The 12,649-nt window shown below is 40.4% G+C and overlaps 1 protein-coding gene across 12 annotated transcripts in view; it reads left to right on the top strand.

The window, feature by feature from the left end:
• Window positions 1–12,649, top strand: part of ARID1B (AT-rich interaction domain 1B) — a 344,407-nt gene that overhangs the window by 326,924 nt on the left and 4,834 nt on the right. For 9 of the 12 annotated variants that reach the window (XM_081905095.1, XM_081905099.1, XM_081905094.1 and 6 more), the window contains 7 exons: window positions 1,155–1,293; window positions 2,094–2,266; window positions 2,589–2,739; window positions 4,658–4,774; window positions 7,556–7,652; window positions 9,831–10,617; window positions 11,761–11,891. In XM_081905095.1, the coding sequence (XP_081761221.1) occupies window positions 1,155–1,293; window positions 2,094–2,266; window positions 2,589–2,739; window positions 4,658–4,774; window positions 7,556–7,652; window positions 9,831–10,617; window positions 11,761–11,891 (1,595 nt within the window). The remainder of the gene's footprint in view (window positions 1–1,154; window positions 1,294–2,093; window positions 2,267–2,588; window positions 2,740–4,657; window positions 4,775–7,555; window positions 7,653–9,830; window positions 10,618–11,760; window positions 11,892–12,649) is intronic. The other 3 variants (XM_081905101.1, XM_081905100.1, XM_081905096.1) reach the window with 1 other exon arrangement.

The raw sequence follows: 12,649 nt of genomic DNA, 5'->3' as shown, positions 1-12,649 counted from the left end.
TAGAACTGGCTCTTCTGTTTCACAGTTGAGGCTCAAGCCTATGGCTTCCACTGCATGCCACATTTTGCAGCTGTTTATTATAGCTAGTAGTTTCAAAAACAACAACCAGCAGGTAGAAACCTAGCCTACAAATTCACAGTTGGGCATCTTGTTTTCCTTTCTCTTTTTATGTCAGACATATTTATATGACTAGACACTGTGAGAGAGATCATTATTTTGCCCCCAAAACAGAGTATATTCGTGCTTCCTGTAAATGTTACAAGTATGTTCTACAAACAATTAGCTTTTGTTTCTTAGACTGAATTTAGTTAGAATTAAGGTACGGCTAAGCAAAATTGATGCTTAATGAGCTGAGGAAAGGTTGAAATATAGTGTGAGATGAGTATTTGATATTTTCTAGTCAACAGTTTATGAATTCTCAGCTTTTTTCAGGTCTGTATTTGTTGAATCAGAAATAGCCATTGCTAATGGTTCCAGTATTTCAGGAAGCAGTAAATGGACAGGACAAACCCCAAAGATTCAAATAGCACCTATTTATAGAACTGATTTAGACACTATTATATTCATCTAAGGATAATTCTGTAATCTCAAGAGACTAGAAATCTGTCAATTCCCATATTTATAGGCTACTATAAAAGTAATTTGGGGTTCTACACATAGTGAGGCATTAGGATCACTGCCTTTGCAGAAGGCATCTCATGTCTAAGCTTTATTAGAATGGGAACTTTTCTTCTACATGCATCACTTGCGATGACATGGTCCTTGGAACAGTCATCTAATCAGAAGATTAGGTCTGCCTTTTTTGTTGGTGTCTTGGGTAGGATGAGGGAGGATCAGCATTCTCTTAATTTAATCGTTTCTCGTGAGGCATCTAGTGATCCAGTGAGAGGATTAGACATAGGGAATGTGACCCATTATTTAGAGGTGTGTTCAACCACCATCCTGAATCCCAACCATCTTGGCTTAAGCAGTAGACTCATCTCTTACATATACAAAAGACAGAAATTTAGTAACATAAAACATCTCAGGCACCAGGTATATTCAGAGAAAAGAAAATATTGATGGGCACTTGCTCTCTGTCTCCCCCTCTTGGTTTCATAGTTATTTGTTTCCCCACATGCCTAATATTTATTCTCCTGTTTTGAATATTCCAGCAAATTCGGGTTCCCTTCAAGGTCCACAGACACCTCAGTCAACTGGTAGCAATTCCATGACTGAAGTACCAGGTGACCTCAAGCCTCCAACACCAGCATCTACACCTCATGGACAAATGACACCTCTGCAGGGCAACAGGTAGTATATTTTCTTTCCCCTTTCTTAGAGCCTGTCTGGACTTTGTGCTGGATCTTTCTTTCAGGGATGTTTTCTTGTGGCTCAGAATTCAATGTATTGTTGTTGTGGAAATCTCATTGGTATCTATGACATGACTGCATGTCATGGAATCTAAACTCCATAATCCCTTGCCCCACCCTGTTTGATCCTGACCCCAGTGCCCAGTCATGCAAAAGAGGGTGCTATCATGAATTGCATGGACTCAGTGTAAAGTGGGAGGAAGCTTCTTATAATGGTCACACACACACACACACACACACACACACACCCATTGAGTGTGCAGGCTTTGTCTTGAGATTTGCACTCATTGCTGAAGTCAAAATACAGGTTTCTCCAGGCTCTGTCTTGAGACTAGCTAGTTTCAGCTTACATGTGAGTTTGCAGGCTGAGTCTTTTACTCTGGAACTCATATCACTTGCATTCCTTCAGGAGACTTATGAAAAGGGGTGTGTGTGTGTGTGTGTGTGTGTGTGTGTGTCCCGCTGCCACTTTATTATTATTATTATTATTAAATTTCTGTAGCACCCATCATCTGAGGATCACAGGGCAGTTTACTATATGAAAACACAAATGCCTAGAATGTTTTTGAAACTGGGTTTTGAAAGTGGGCTGTCAAAGTAAAATGGTAAAAGTGTAAAACCGATGGAGTTTTTTAGAGCAATTTAACTCACTGAACTACATGGCTCACCATCTAATAAGGTATCACAATGTGTGTTTCTGTTTCCATGACATTAATGCTTTCTTTTCCTCTGTCTCTTTAGAAATAGTTCCATTAGTGTGCATGATCCCTTTTCAGATGTAAGTGATTCGACATTCCCAAAGCGAAACTCCATGACCCCAAATGCACCTTATCAGCAGTCTATGAATATGCCCGATATGATGGGAAGAATGCCCTACGAACCGAATAAGGACCCTTTTGGTGGGATGAGAAAAGGTATATTCTGGTTTCCTAGCAACTTTATGTGTACGTGTGTGTGAATTTAGGTGATTTGTTTCCTTTGCATCCCAGGGATGTGAAGGGGGAAACCCTGTATGATACTGTTCTCACTGCTCTCTGCTTTTTATTACATTTCATAAGCTATAAGTGCTCTTTCAGGGTTTGGTGTGGTTTGGACGGAAGGATATTTCTATAAAAGGGGAAAGGATTATCAGCAAAGTATTAAAAACGCACTGCTAGGTTACAGTCTACGCACATCTATTTGGGAGTAAACGCCAATTAATTTCAGGTGCACACCTGTTTTCTTCTCTGCTTGCAGTGCCTGGAAACAGTGAACCCTTCATGACCCCCGGACAGATGCCCAACAGTGGAATGCAGGAAATGTACAACCAGACTCCCTCGGGGGCAATGTCCAATATGGGCATGGGCCAGCGCCAGCAGTTTGCCTACGGAAGTGGTTATGACCGGAGGTGAGTGACTCTGTCTTTTTTGCTCCTCCCTTACAATGGTGTTCTATACTGATGACTTCACACCATCTAGGCCAGGGATGGGAAGCCCATTGCCCTCCAGGTAATGTTGGACTATACCCAGTTGCAGCCCAAAAAACTTGTACGGGGCCACAGGCTCCCCATCTGTAATGTAGCAATCTCCTGAATCAGTTAGAGTAAAAACATGAGTAAAAACTGAGTCTATCCTCTCCCCCCACCATACAAGGAATCAGTAAGTGAGGGGTGTGGCTGCATAAGGAAATTTAGGTATGTTGTTAGGTATATTGGAATTCTTATTTGGAGGGGCATCATCATGACTGAGCTGACGTGTGTTTGCTCTTAATGAACATTTTAGCCCTGACACACTGCACTCCACTCTTTTGGGTGATTTTTCAGACTCCTTTGCAAAAAGGTGTAAAAATGTTCATGAGGAGGTGGGTGTCAGAAAGAGGGAGCAGGTCCCCATTGCCAAAGCATAGTGGACAAATGGGCCAAAATGTGGGTGCACATTTGCATGTGCACCTAATTGCATGTCCCACTGAAAGTAATCCAGTGTATATCCAGACTTTGATCTCTGCCATGTACACAGCACTACTTTCAGTAGGGTGCATATCCTCATCTACATTCTGACCTAACAAGAACTACATGTAATTGGAATAAAAGTCTTACCTTGGCAGCCAGAGAAACGAACAGCAGAGCAAGACAGAGAGTGTCAGCATGGTTACTTGTGCATTCCCCTCCAGCTATTTAGAGTCAGGTCAGTTGGAGAGCTTTCTTTGCCCTAAGTGATATCACCACATAGCCAGGTCTGATTGTCTATATGATGGTGATTGCTTGGGATCAAGCACAAAAGTCTTTTTAGGTAAAATCATCATCATCATCATAATTGCACTCAAATAGTTTGGGGAGGGGAACAATGGCTGGATACAAATATGGCAAAATGCATGAAAGAATGGAAGGTACAGGGGTTTTTGCAAACCTTTTTTCTCTCTCTTCAAAATAGTGACATTTGCAGTGAATATCAGTGAATTTGGCACAGCACTAGTAAAACAAAAAACAAAAAAGCCCCTTTTTCTTCTTTTCAATAAAAACAAAGCATGCAGACTATGTTTTGCTCCATGTCCCAGTAATTTAGCTTCCTGCCTCTGTCTTTGAGAGGCACTGCTCCTGTGAGGTGGTTATAACTATAATCCCATTGTCATTGGTTCAGTAGCTAGAGGGGTTGGATTAGATGACCTTCAGGATCCCTCCCAATTCTACAGATCTATGATTCTATTATAAGCTCTTGATACCAACAGAAAGGATTAGTGCAAAGGAAAATATATTTTACCGCTTAGAAGTGTTTTGTCCCACAACTTCACTAAAGAGCTAAATAACAAATTTGCCTACACACACACACACACACACACACACACACAATATTATGTTTTAAAAAATGTAAATCTGCAACATGAAACTCTAATTATTAGAAATAATCTCTACCAAATATTCTCAAAACATCTAGTGTTTGAAGGCCAAACTAAAATTAAGCTAATTTCAAAACATCTTGAATTTTGTCAAACTAAGTTGTTTTGTGATTTATTTTACTGTTAGGAATAGAAGTCATAGAACTGTAAGTGGCATGTCATTTGTCCCTCCCCCCTCCCAGTTATCTGTAGCTGTTTCCATGTTTCAGGTTTCAGCAGGCTGAATTTCATAATCAAGAGCAGCATAAAATAGGTGCCATACATTTATTCCTTGAAGAAATAAACTGCAGTGGTCTCAATGACACTTTGAGTCCCTGAGAGGTCTGGAGCCCAAACCGGCTATGCCTTGATTTTTTTGATTTTTTAATTATTTTTTTAGCAGATTGAGAGAATAAGTGCTTTTTACAGCATGAGGTTTCCTTTGTCATTTTTAGGTCGGATCATGGGCTGGGTCCTGAAGGCAGTATGGGAGCACCTGGTCAAAGCAACATGGTGCCTTCAAACAGTGACCCAAGCATGTACTCTCCTAACCGTTACCCTGGGCAGCAAAGGTGAACAACAATTTAATTTGTTTCAAATGCCTGTGTTAACCAGATAATTTTAAATCTTAAGAGCCACTGGGCAGAAGGTGCAATTTACCAAGCATTGTTGCTGTGTAGCCTTTTTTCTTTCAATGGGACTTCTACCGTTCCCTGGCATCATCGACTCCTTTGAGAACAGTAGCAGTGGCTCAGCAGCCATGTCGATGGAGTGTTTCCAGAACTTACAGGAGCTTGATGTCCGGCTTTTCATTATTTCGGTTTTAGATTATAACAGTATGTTCATTTTGAACTTTTAGAGAACATGGGATTGCAAAAGCCCTTCTACTTCCATAAATCAAAATAAAATTGTTATTTTGCTCATATATACACATGAAGTACTGTTCTTAACCTTTTACTTTAAATTTAGTCATTAAATGTTGAGGCTCCCATGTCTTTCTTTGGTTGCAACATTTTGTAAACAAATTAATTGAGATTCCTTGAAATATGGCTTATGTTTTTAAGTGGAACCCTCTAGGAGCTAGAATTCCAGCATATATATGCACAGACTTCTCTCACTTGCAGACGTCAGCGTGAACTGAGTCTGCTCTCTAGGGTGAAAGCAGACCTCTGACTTTTCCCTTAAACCTCATTCAGTCAGACATTTTTAAAATCAAATTTTACAACTGTAACTCGCTGAGAACATTTAAGAAGTGCTGCAGAGATATAAAAAACCATCATATATTTGTATAGCCAGTGGATCTTCTATGAATATGACATCTATACATACATGCAGTGCCATCACCATACATGGCACCTTACATGGGCAAAATAGGCAAATCCCTACCTTCAAGGAGCTTAAGATAGACAATGGGAGGGAAGATAATAGAGGGGAGGGAGGAAAGACAAAGGGAGGGAGAAAATAATGCAAGCAAATGCAGTTCCATGTGCTTAAAGGTTGGGAATAAGGACTGAGGTTTGAGAAGGGATTTGAAAGAAGGGACAGCGGTAGCCTGGTGCAGTATACCTTGAACATAAAAGAAATACGTCACAGTAAGAGCACACAAGGTGGCTTATTCCAGCCTTACCAAGGGGGCATCCTTGGTTTATCAGGTAAAGAAGCTTATTTTTCTTAGGTCCTGAGTATTAATATTCTAGTCGCTAATTATTGCCTATTTTAGATTTGTGTCTGTATGGTTATGCCAGTGTAAGGGGCTCCATAGCAAATTAAATACCTTAGATCATATTGTTTGTTTATATTAATACATTTCGAGGACAATTTACACATTTTAAATAGCAAAATAACAAGTTGTGACCTGGCATGGGATTGACATCAAATTTGGTGCCATGTGAGCTAATCCTAGAAAAGGTATTCCACAGGCAGGGTGCCCTGGGAAGTATCCCATGAAGTATTTCCATTCATTCAAAGACTCACTGCCCTGTTCCCCCCACACACCCTAAATCTGTTTTGGGGGTTCCTCCAATTCTCTGGAGTAGATTTGGGAAGGGCACAGGGGGTCCATGGCATCTTTGCACTGACTGACCAATTGCAAGAGCAATCCTAGATGTTCATTTGCTGGATAAATGAGTCTTAAGGTCGTGCTTTTAATCTGAGACGAGATGGTTTGGATGTTATATTATAGCAAATTAAGTTATATCCAGTTGGAGGTCTCCCATCAAAATTAGATACAGTACTCTGCAGTGTTACCAAGTTACACAGGTAAGTTTCAAGGTGTGCCTATAGCTCTTGAGTTCTCAAAATATGTAATAAACATAATCATGCTTACATGAAGTTCTCACAATGCATGCATTCACATGTAACTCTAATCCAGGGTAGTTCAACTCCCACCAGCCTCAGCAAGCATAGCCAATGATTAGGGATGTTGGGAGTTGTAATCCATAACATCTGGGGGACATCATGCTGGCTACTCCTGTACTAAACCATAATTTAGTGCTAAGTTGATGAACCTCATGAAGCTCAAGCAAAGCATCAGGCTTACGCACTCCCCAATCTTCCTGTGCAACAAGGAGGACTTTTGCCAAGTTTAATTTCACTTTCAAAGAAAATTGGTTTAACTTTATGTATCCCAGTTCAATTATAAATTTACCTTAAACCTCTGAATAAAATATTTCTCCTGTTTACATAAATAATTTTATAAAAGTGTAATATTCTAACACTATTGGCTAACCATAAATTTCATCATCACTGTGTGACTCAAATGCAGAATCAGCTTCAACCTCTCAGTTGGATTTGTTTCTACTGTAGGATGGGCACATAATTTTGACTTCAAAGCTTTCAGTTCATTCAGATATTTGCAAGTGAGGTGAGGTGGAAGCTTGGGTATTGGAATTATATGTCCCCAGCACTCTAAACAGGAAGTTGCACATGATCCTGGGATACGAGTAATTCACTCAGTTGCTACAGTATTTCCATCTCTCATAAGAGATTAAAGGAAAGCAGAAAACCTGTGAATCAGGTATACATCCATGTCATATGTTGCCTCCTACCTGCAGCAGTAGGTATGTTCAATTCTCAGATCCAAGCCCACACAACTACTTCTACATTTTTTTGTAAGACTGAAATAAATTTACTCTGATATAGTGCCACTGAACCAAACTGAGCTGCAGCCCAAGCACACCCCCCCCCCATGAACAAAACTTCTGTTTTAACAAATAACATTTTGTTGTTGACAGGCGGTATGATGGAACAGAAGGGAGGTTCTGTGGAGAGCTTCAGGACTTCTTATAAACAGCTCTCCGTTTATAATTGGGAAATATTCTGTACTAATTAGTAGCTCACATTCCTCATTGCAGGCATGAACAATATGGGCCGCAATATCCAGTGCAAGTACCTCCTTCAGGACAGCCACCCTATGGAGGACACCAACCTGGAATGTTTCCACAACAGCAGGTAAACATTTGTGGTTGTCATTTTCCCTCTGCAAAGTTCATTCTAGAAATCCATGCATACGGACATTGAAAAACAGAATGCAATATTAGGATGAATTCCACTGATAGACAGAAAAGACATTGCCAGGCCTATGACTTCATGTGTGTAGATCCTTTTGTATGAAATGTTTCATAGTTGTGAATAGCTGATTCAGTGACACACGGGAAAGGATGGGTTTGGTTGTTTTTTTTACTGAGGGAGATTTGATGCCAGTGCATAGACAATGTACAAAGACAAAGTAATGTTGGTAGAGAGAGGAGGGCTGTTTCTATGTTATCTTCATTCACTTCAGATAGCTAAATCCAGTGGGAAAGGAGGCAAGAAGAAAAACCCCACCTCTGTTGAAACATGAAGGCTAGCAAGAGAATGAAGGGGTCAAGTAAATATTTACAAATTGCAAAGTTGTTTGTCTTAAAACTATCCAAAAGATAGGGCAGAAAAGTTATACCTAAGGCTGCCACTGCCACACAACAGCCAAGTTCCAAGTTGTTTGTTGGATAATGTTTATATTCCATTTCCCAGTAAAACTCTCAAAGCAGCTTTCTAGTGGGAACTGCAGCTGTAGCATTCCTTTATCCAGGGCCCCAGCAGCCAGCCAACCTTTATTTCATTCTGTTCTTCCTCTCTCCCAGTTAACAATGTCTCCCCCCCGCCTCCACACACAGAAAAAAAAATGGATTCTTAAGTCGTGCTGATTCTTTCGTCTTGTACACAGATGATACTCTTTTGGCTACATAAGGACTGGCACCCAGAGATTGGCTTGCTCTGAGCATATAACTTGCTCTGTGCATACAGACATCATACCTATATATATATATTTCTGAAAATATCCTTAAATATATCTCAATACAAAACAGTAACCAAGAATCAAAGGATTTAATCCAATGCTGCTGTTCCAAAAGTGGAAATGTATTCCAGAAGGTTAGGGGACTCTCGGGGGCAGTTTTAGGGGGTGTCTGGGGGCTGCAGGGGGAGGAGAGGAGGGGAAAGTTAGACTGTGCTCGATACAACCATAGCCAACACAACACAGAGCATCCAATTACTCCCTTCACTTAGAGGCAAAAGTCTCCTAAAAAGCTTAGTCTGCTGTTTTCCTATATGAGAAAATTGGGATGGTTCTAACCACCTTCCCCTGAACATCTGGTGGTGGTAGCACCTTCAGGAGGGCCTCTGACATTCTAAAAGCATGTGGGGAAAGTTCTCTCTGTTTTATTTTAGTGTTCGTTGAAGACATCTTGCATCCCAGGTGCTTTTACTCATGTGATACATTCATACCATTTTATATGCTTTATTGTGTCTCATTTTCTGAAAAGAAAGTTATAGTGAGCTTCAAAATTATAGAGACTATCAGTTTTATGTATCTTAAACAAAAGTCTTAAAAATGACCTTACTAATAAAGAAACATTGTTTTTTTCAAACTTGGATATGTCAAAAAATAACCAATAATTTTTTTACCACGCTTCACTGGAATGAGAACTAACTTGAGATGTATTAGCCTTAGGCTAACTATCTTTTAAACATAAAGTTATAAACACATCAGAACTACCTCCGAAAATGAAAGGGCTGTCTCATATATCATCTTCAAGCATTTTTTGTTCGCCACTAAAATAATCATTTTTTTTCCTACTTGTTGTACACCAGAGCTGAAAGATGGATTTTCTGCCAATTCATATTTATTTACTGAAATAATTAAAAAGGCATATGTTAATGAAAACACTAATCAAAGTATGTCATATTTTTACCAAAATCTGTATAATGTAGCCTCAAATGCTTCTGCCATAAGAAATTAATAAAAGCCTTGCTGGTTCAGACCAAAGGTCTAGCAATCTGTTCTCACACTGCTCAAAGAGATGCTTATGGGAAGCTCACACACAGGACATGAGTGCAATAGCATAATCCCCCAACAATTGGTACTCAGAGGCATGCTGGAGATATTACATAGTCATCAGGACTTGTAGCCTTTGATAGCCTTATCCTCCATGAATCTGTCTAACCCCTTTTAAAAGAATCAAGTTGGTAGCCATTACTCTGTCTTGTGGTAGCAAATCTCATTGGTTGACTGTGGAATATGCACCTTCCTATGAAAAACAATATTTTCATTGTATTTTAAAGCTTATTCATGTTGTTCCTCCTTTTCAGAACTACAAACGGCATATGGATGGCATGTATGGGCCCCCAGCAAAACGCCATGAAGGAGATATGTTTAATATGCAGTATAGTGGCCAGCAGCAGGATATGTTTAACCAGTACAGTGCTTACTCTGGACCAGACCGAAGGCCCATACAGGGACAGTATCCATATCCTTATAGCCGAGAGAGAATGCAGGCACCGGGACAAATGCAGCAACATGGAGTACCTCCTCAGATGATTGGTGGTCCTATGCAGTCATCAGCCTCCAGTGAAGGCCCCCAACAGAACATGTGGCCCACAAGAAACGATATGTCTTACCCATATCAAAATAGGCAAGGCCCTGGAGGCCCTGCACAGGCCCCACCTTATCCAGGGATGAACCGCACTGAAGATATGATGGTCCCTGACCAGAGGATAAACCATGAAAGCCAGTGGCCTTCTCATGTCAACCAACGTCAGCCTTCTTACATGTCATCCTCTGCCTCCATGCAGCCTATCACTCGACCTCCTCAGTCATCTTACCAGACGACGCCGTCGATGCCAAACCACATCTCTCGAGCGCCTAGTCCTGCATCCTTCCCACGCTCCCATGAAAACCGTATGTCTCCAAGTAAATCCCCTTTCCTGCCCTCCATGAAGATGCCGAAAGTTATGCCCACTGTTCCAGTCTCACAGGTCGCAGGTCCTCCAACCCAGCCACCACCAATTAGGAGGGAAATAACTTTTCCTCCAGGCTCTGTAGAAGCATCCCAGCCAGTCTTGAAACCAAGACGAAAGATTACCTCAAAAGATATAGGTAAGTGCTAGACAATGAAAAGGAGTCTCTTTTTAATTACAATATTTTAAAGGCTGCAGTTTTGTAAACTTACGTTGAGAAATTACCTTTATTAAATTGCAACCATGCCCAAAGTTTCATAGCAGGAGTGACCATTTTCACCTCACCACTTAATCTATTTATATGAAGAAGGGCGCTGCATACTTAGGCAAGAAGTTACTGTAACTGTGTGTTTTATTAAAGTTTTCCTATTAGGTGTTGTCCCCCTGCTGTTTCTGACATTTGGTTTCTTCCAGAAATAAGCAGGATTTATGTGATTTCATTTTGGCACAGGGGAGCTAGAATCCAGCGACTAAGGAAGGGGACACCGTTTTGGTTACTTCTGGATCATTTGGTTACTTCTATGGCCATTTTTCACCCCCTCTTCCCCAAGAGGAAATTCAAACTATACTTTGGAGAACCAAACTATACTTTGCTTACTTACAAGCCTGCATTTTGAGTAGACATTATGAGGGCTCAGAAGATAACATATGATTATGCAGAAAAAGTATCTGTAGAGCACTCAAAAAATCCAAGCTGGGTCTGAGAACTGCAAGATTAAATCTGATTTTCCTCAAATCCTAACAGTTCTTCAAAAGTGGTTTCAATCTATACCCAGAAGTGGGTGTGACACACACAAACACGCACCCTTGTATACATTCCTTAGTTAGCTTGAAAGAAAGGATAGCCAAAAGCTTTATTAATCAAACATATTTTGTTCCTCTCAGCTCCTAATGCGTAAGAGTGGATCATCTCTTCAATTTGCATAACGGAGCATGATAGCTAACGACCATGTTTGTTAGCCACAGATTAACCTTCTGTGCTGTTTTATTCAACCAATTCTCAAAATAGCAACATGGCTTTTTTCATCTTAAATAGGCAGTTTTTCCTGCTGCATTTAATATAATTCAGTGTTGTGTTCAGTGGAAGGCATGCTAGTGAATTCTCCATATGAGAGTTGCCATTCCTGAACCTAATAAGGGAACTGTGACTATTCATACCATAATCTGGAATAAAAGCATCCCTTCTTCTCACTGATCCAAAATCTGTATGCCATTTGAAATCTAGCTTCTGGATCTCCTTTAGACAGAATGCTTATTAATGCTTTGTGTTCTTATTTTCCAGTGACTCCTGAGGCCTGGAGGGTGATGATGTCACTTAAATCAGGCCTTCTTGCTGAAAGTACTTGGGCTTTAGATACTATTAATATCCTCCTGTATGACGACAGTACTGTTGCTACTTTCAATCTCTCTCAGGTAGGTTTGATGTTTCTCCAGAAGTCTGTTTATCTGAAACCTCCTAATGCCAGATAGATAGATAGATAGATAGATAGATAGATAGATAGATAGATATTTTCCTTCATCTAAAACAGTCATAGGGCAGTTGACAACAAAATAAGGCAGTACAAAACATGTTGCATAATAAGAAAGAGCATTAGCAATTCATGGTGGGCCATAGCTCAGTGGCAGAGTATATCCTTCTTCTGCAGAAGGCCATAGCTTTCTGTAGAAGAAAGCGTTTCCATGTTGGACAGGGAGTATCCCCATCTGAAACCCTGGGAGAGCTGCTGCCAGTCAGTGTAGGCAACAGCTGGGCTAGATGGACCAGTGGTCTCACCTGATATAAGGCTGGTCCCCATGGAGTTCAATGGTATGCTCTTCTCTACAAGATTAGCAATTCACATAAAATACGTGTCACATCATTAGCAGCACCATAACTTTAAAGCGATTTTACCCCATCCTCTAAAGCTTAACAAAACGTTGAATTTACCTGCCATTTAATAAATACAAAGCGAGGCTGAAACATAGAATCACCACTGAAAACACCACTCAAATGCCCTAGTCATTCAATGTTCCAAAGACTGACCCTTCAAAATTAAATCAGTATTTCTTTTATCAAAGCTCTCTTACAGCAGCTTCGTTCCTAAAGATGTGAGAACAGACCCCTTCTCACAGCAGGGTTTCCCAGTTCCCTCTTTCCCTCAGCTCCTCAACTAAAAGACACTGTTGGGAAT

Source organism: Podarcis melisellensis, assembly GCF_964234715.1.
Source record: "Podarcis melisellensis genome assembly, chromosome: 3".
NCBI lineage: Eukaryota > Metazoa > Chordata > Lepidosauria > Squamata > Lacertidae > Podarcis > Podarcis melisellensis.
The sequence above is the reverse complement of the archived record's forward strand: the minus strand, read 5'-3'. Positions and strand labels throughout refer to the sequence as shown.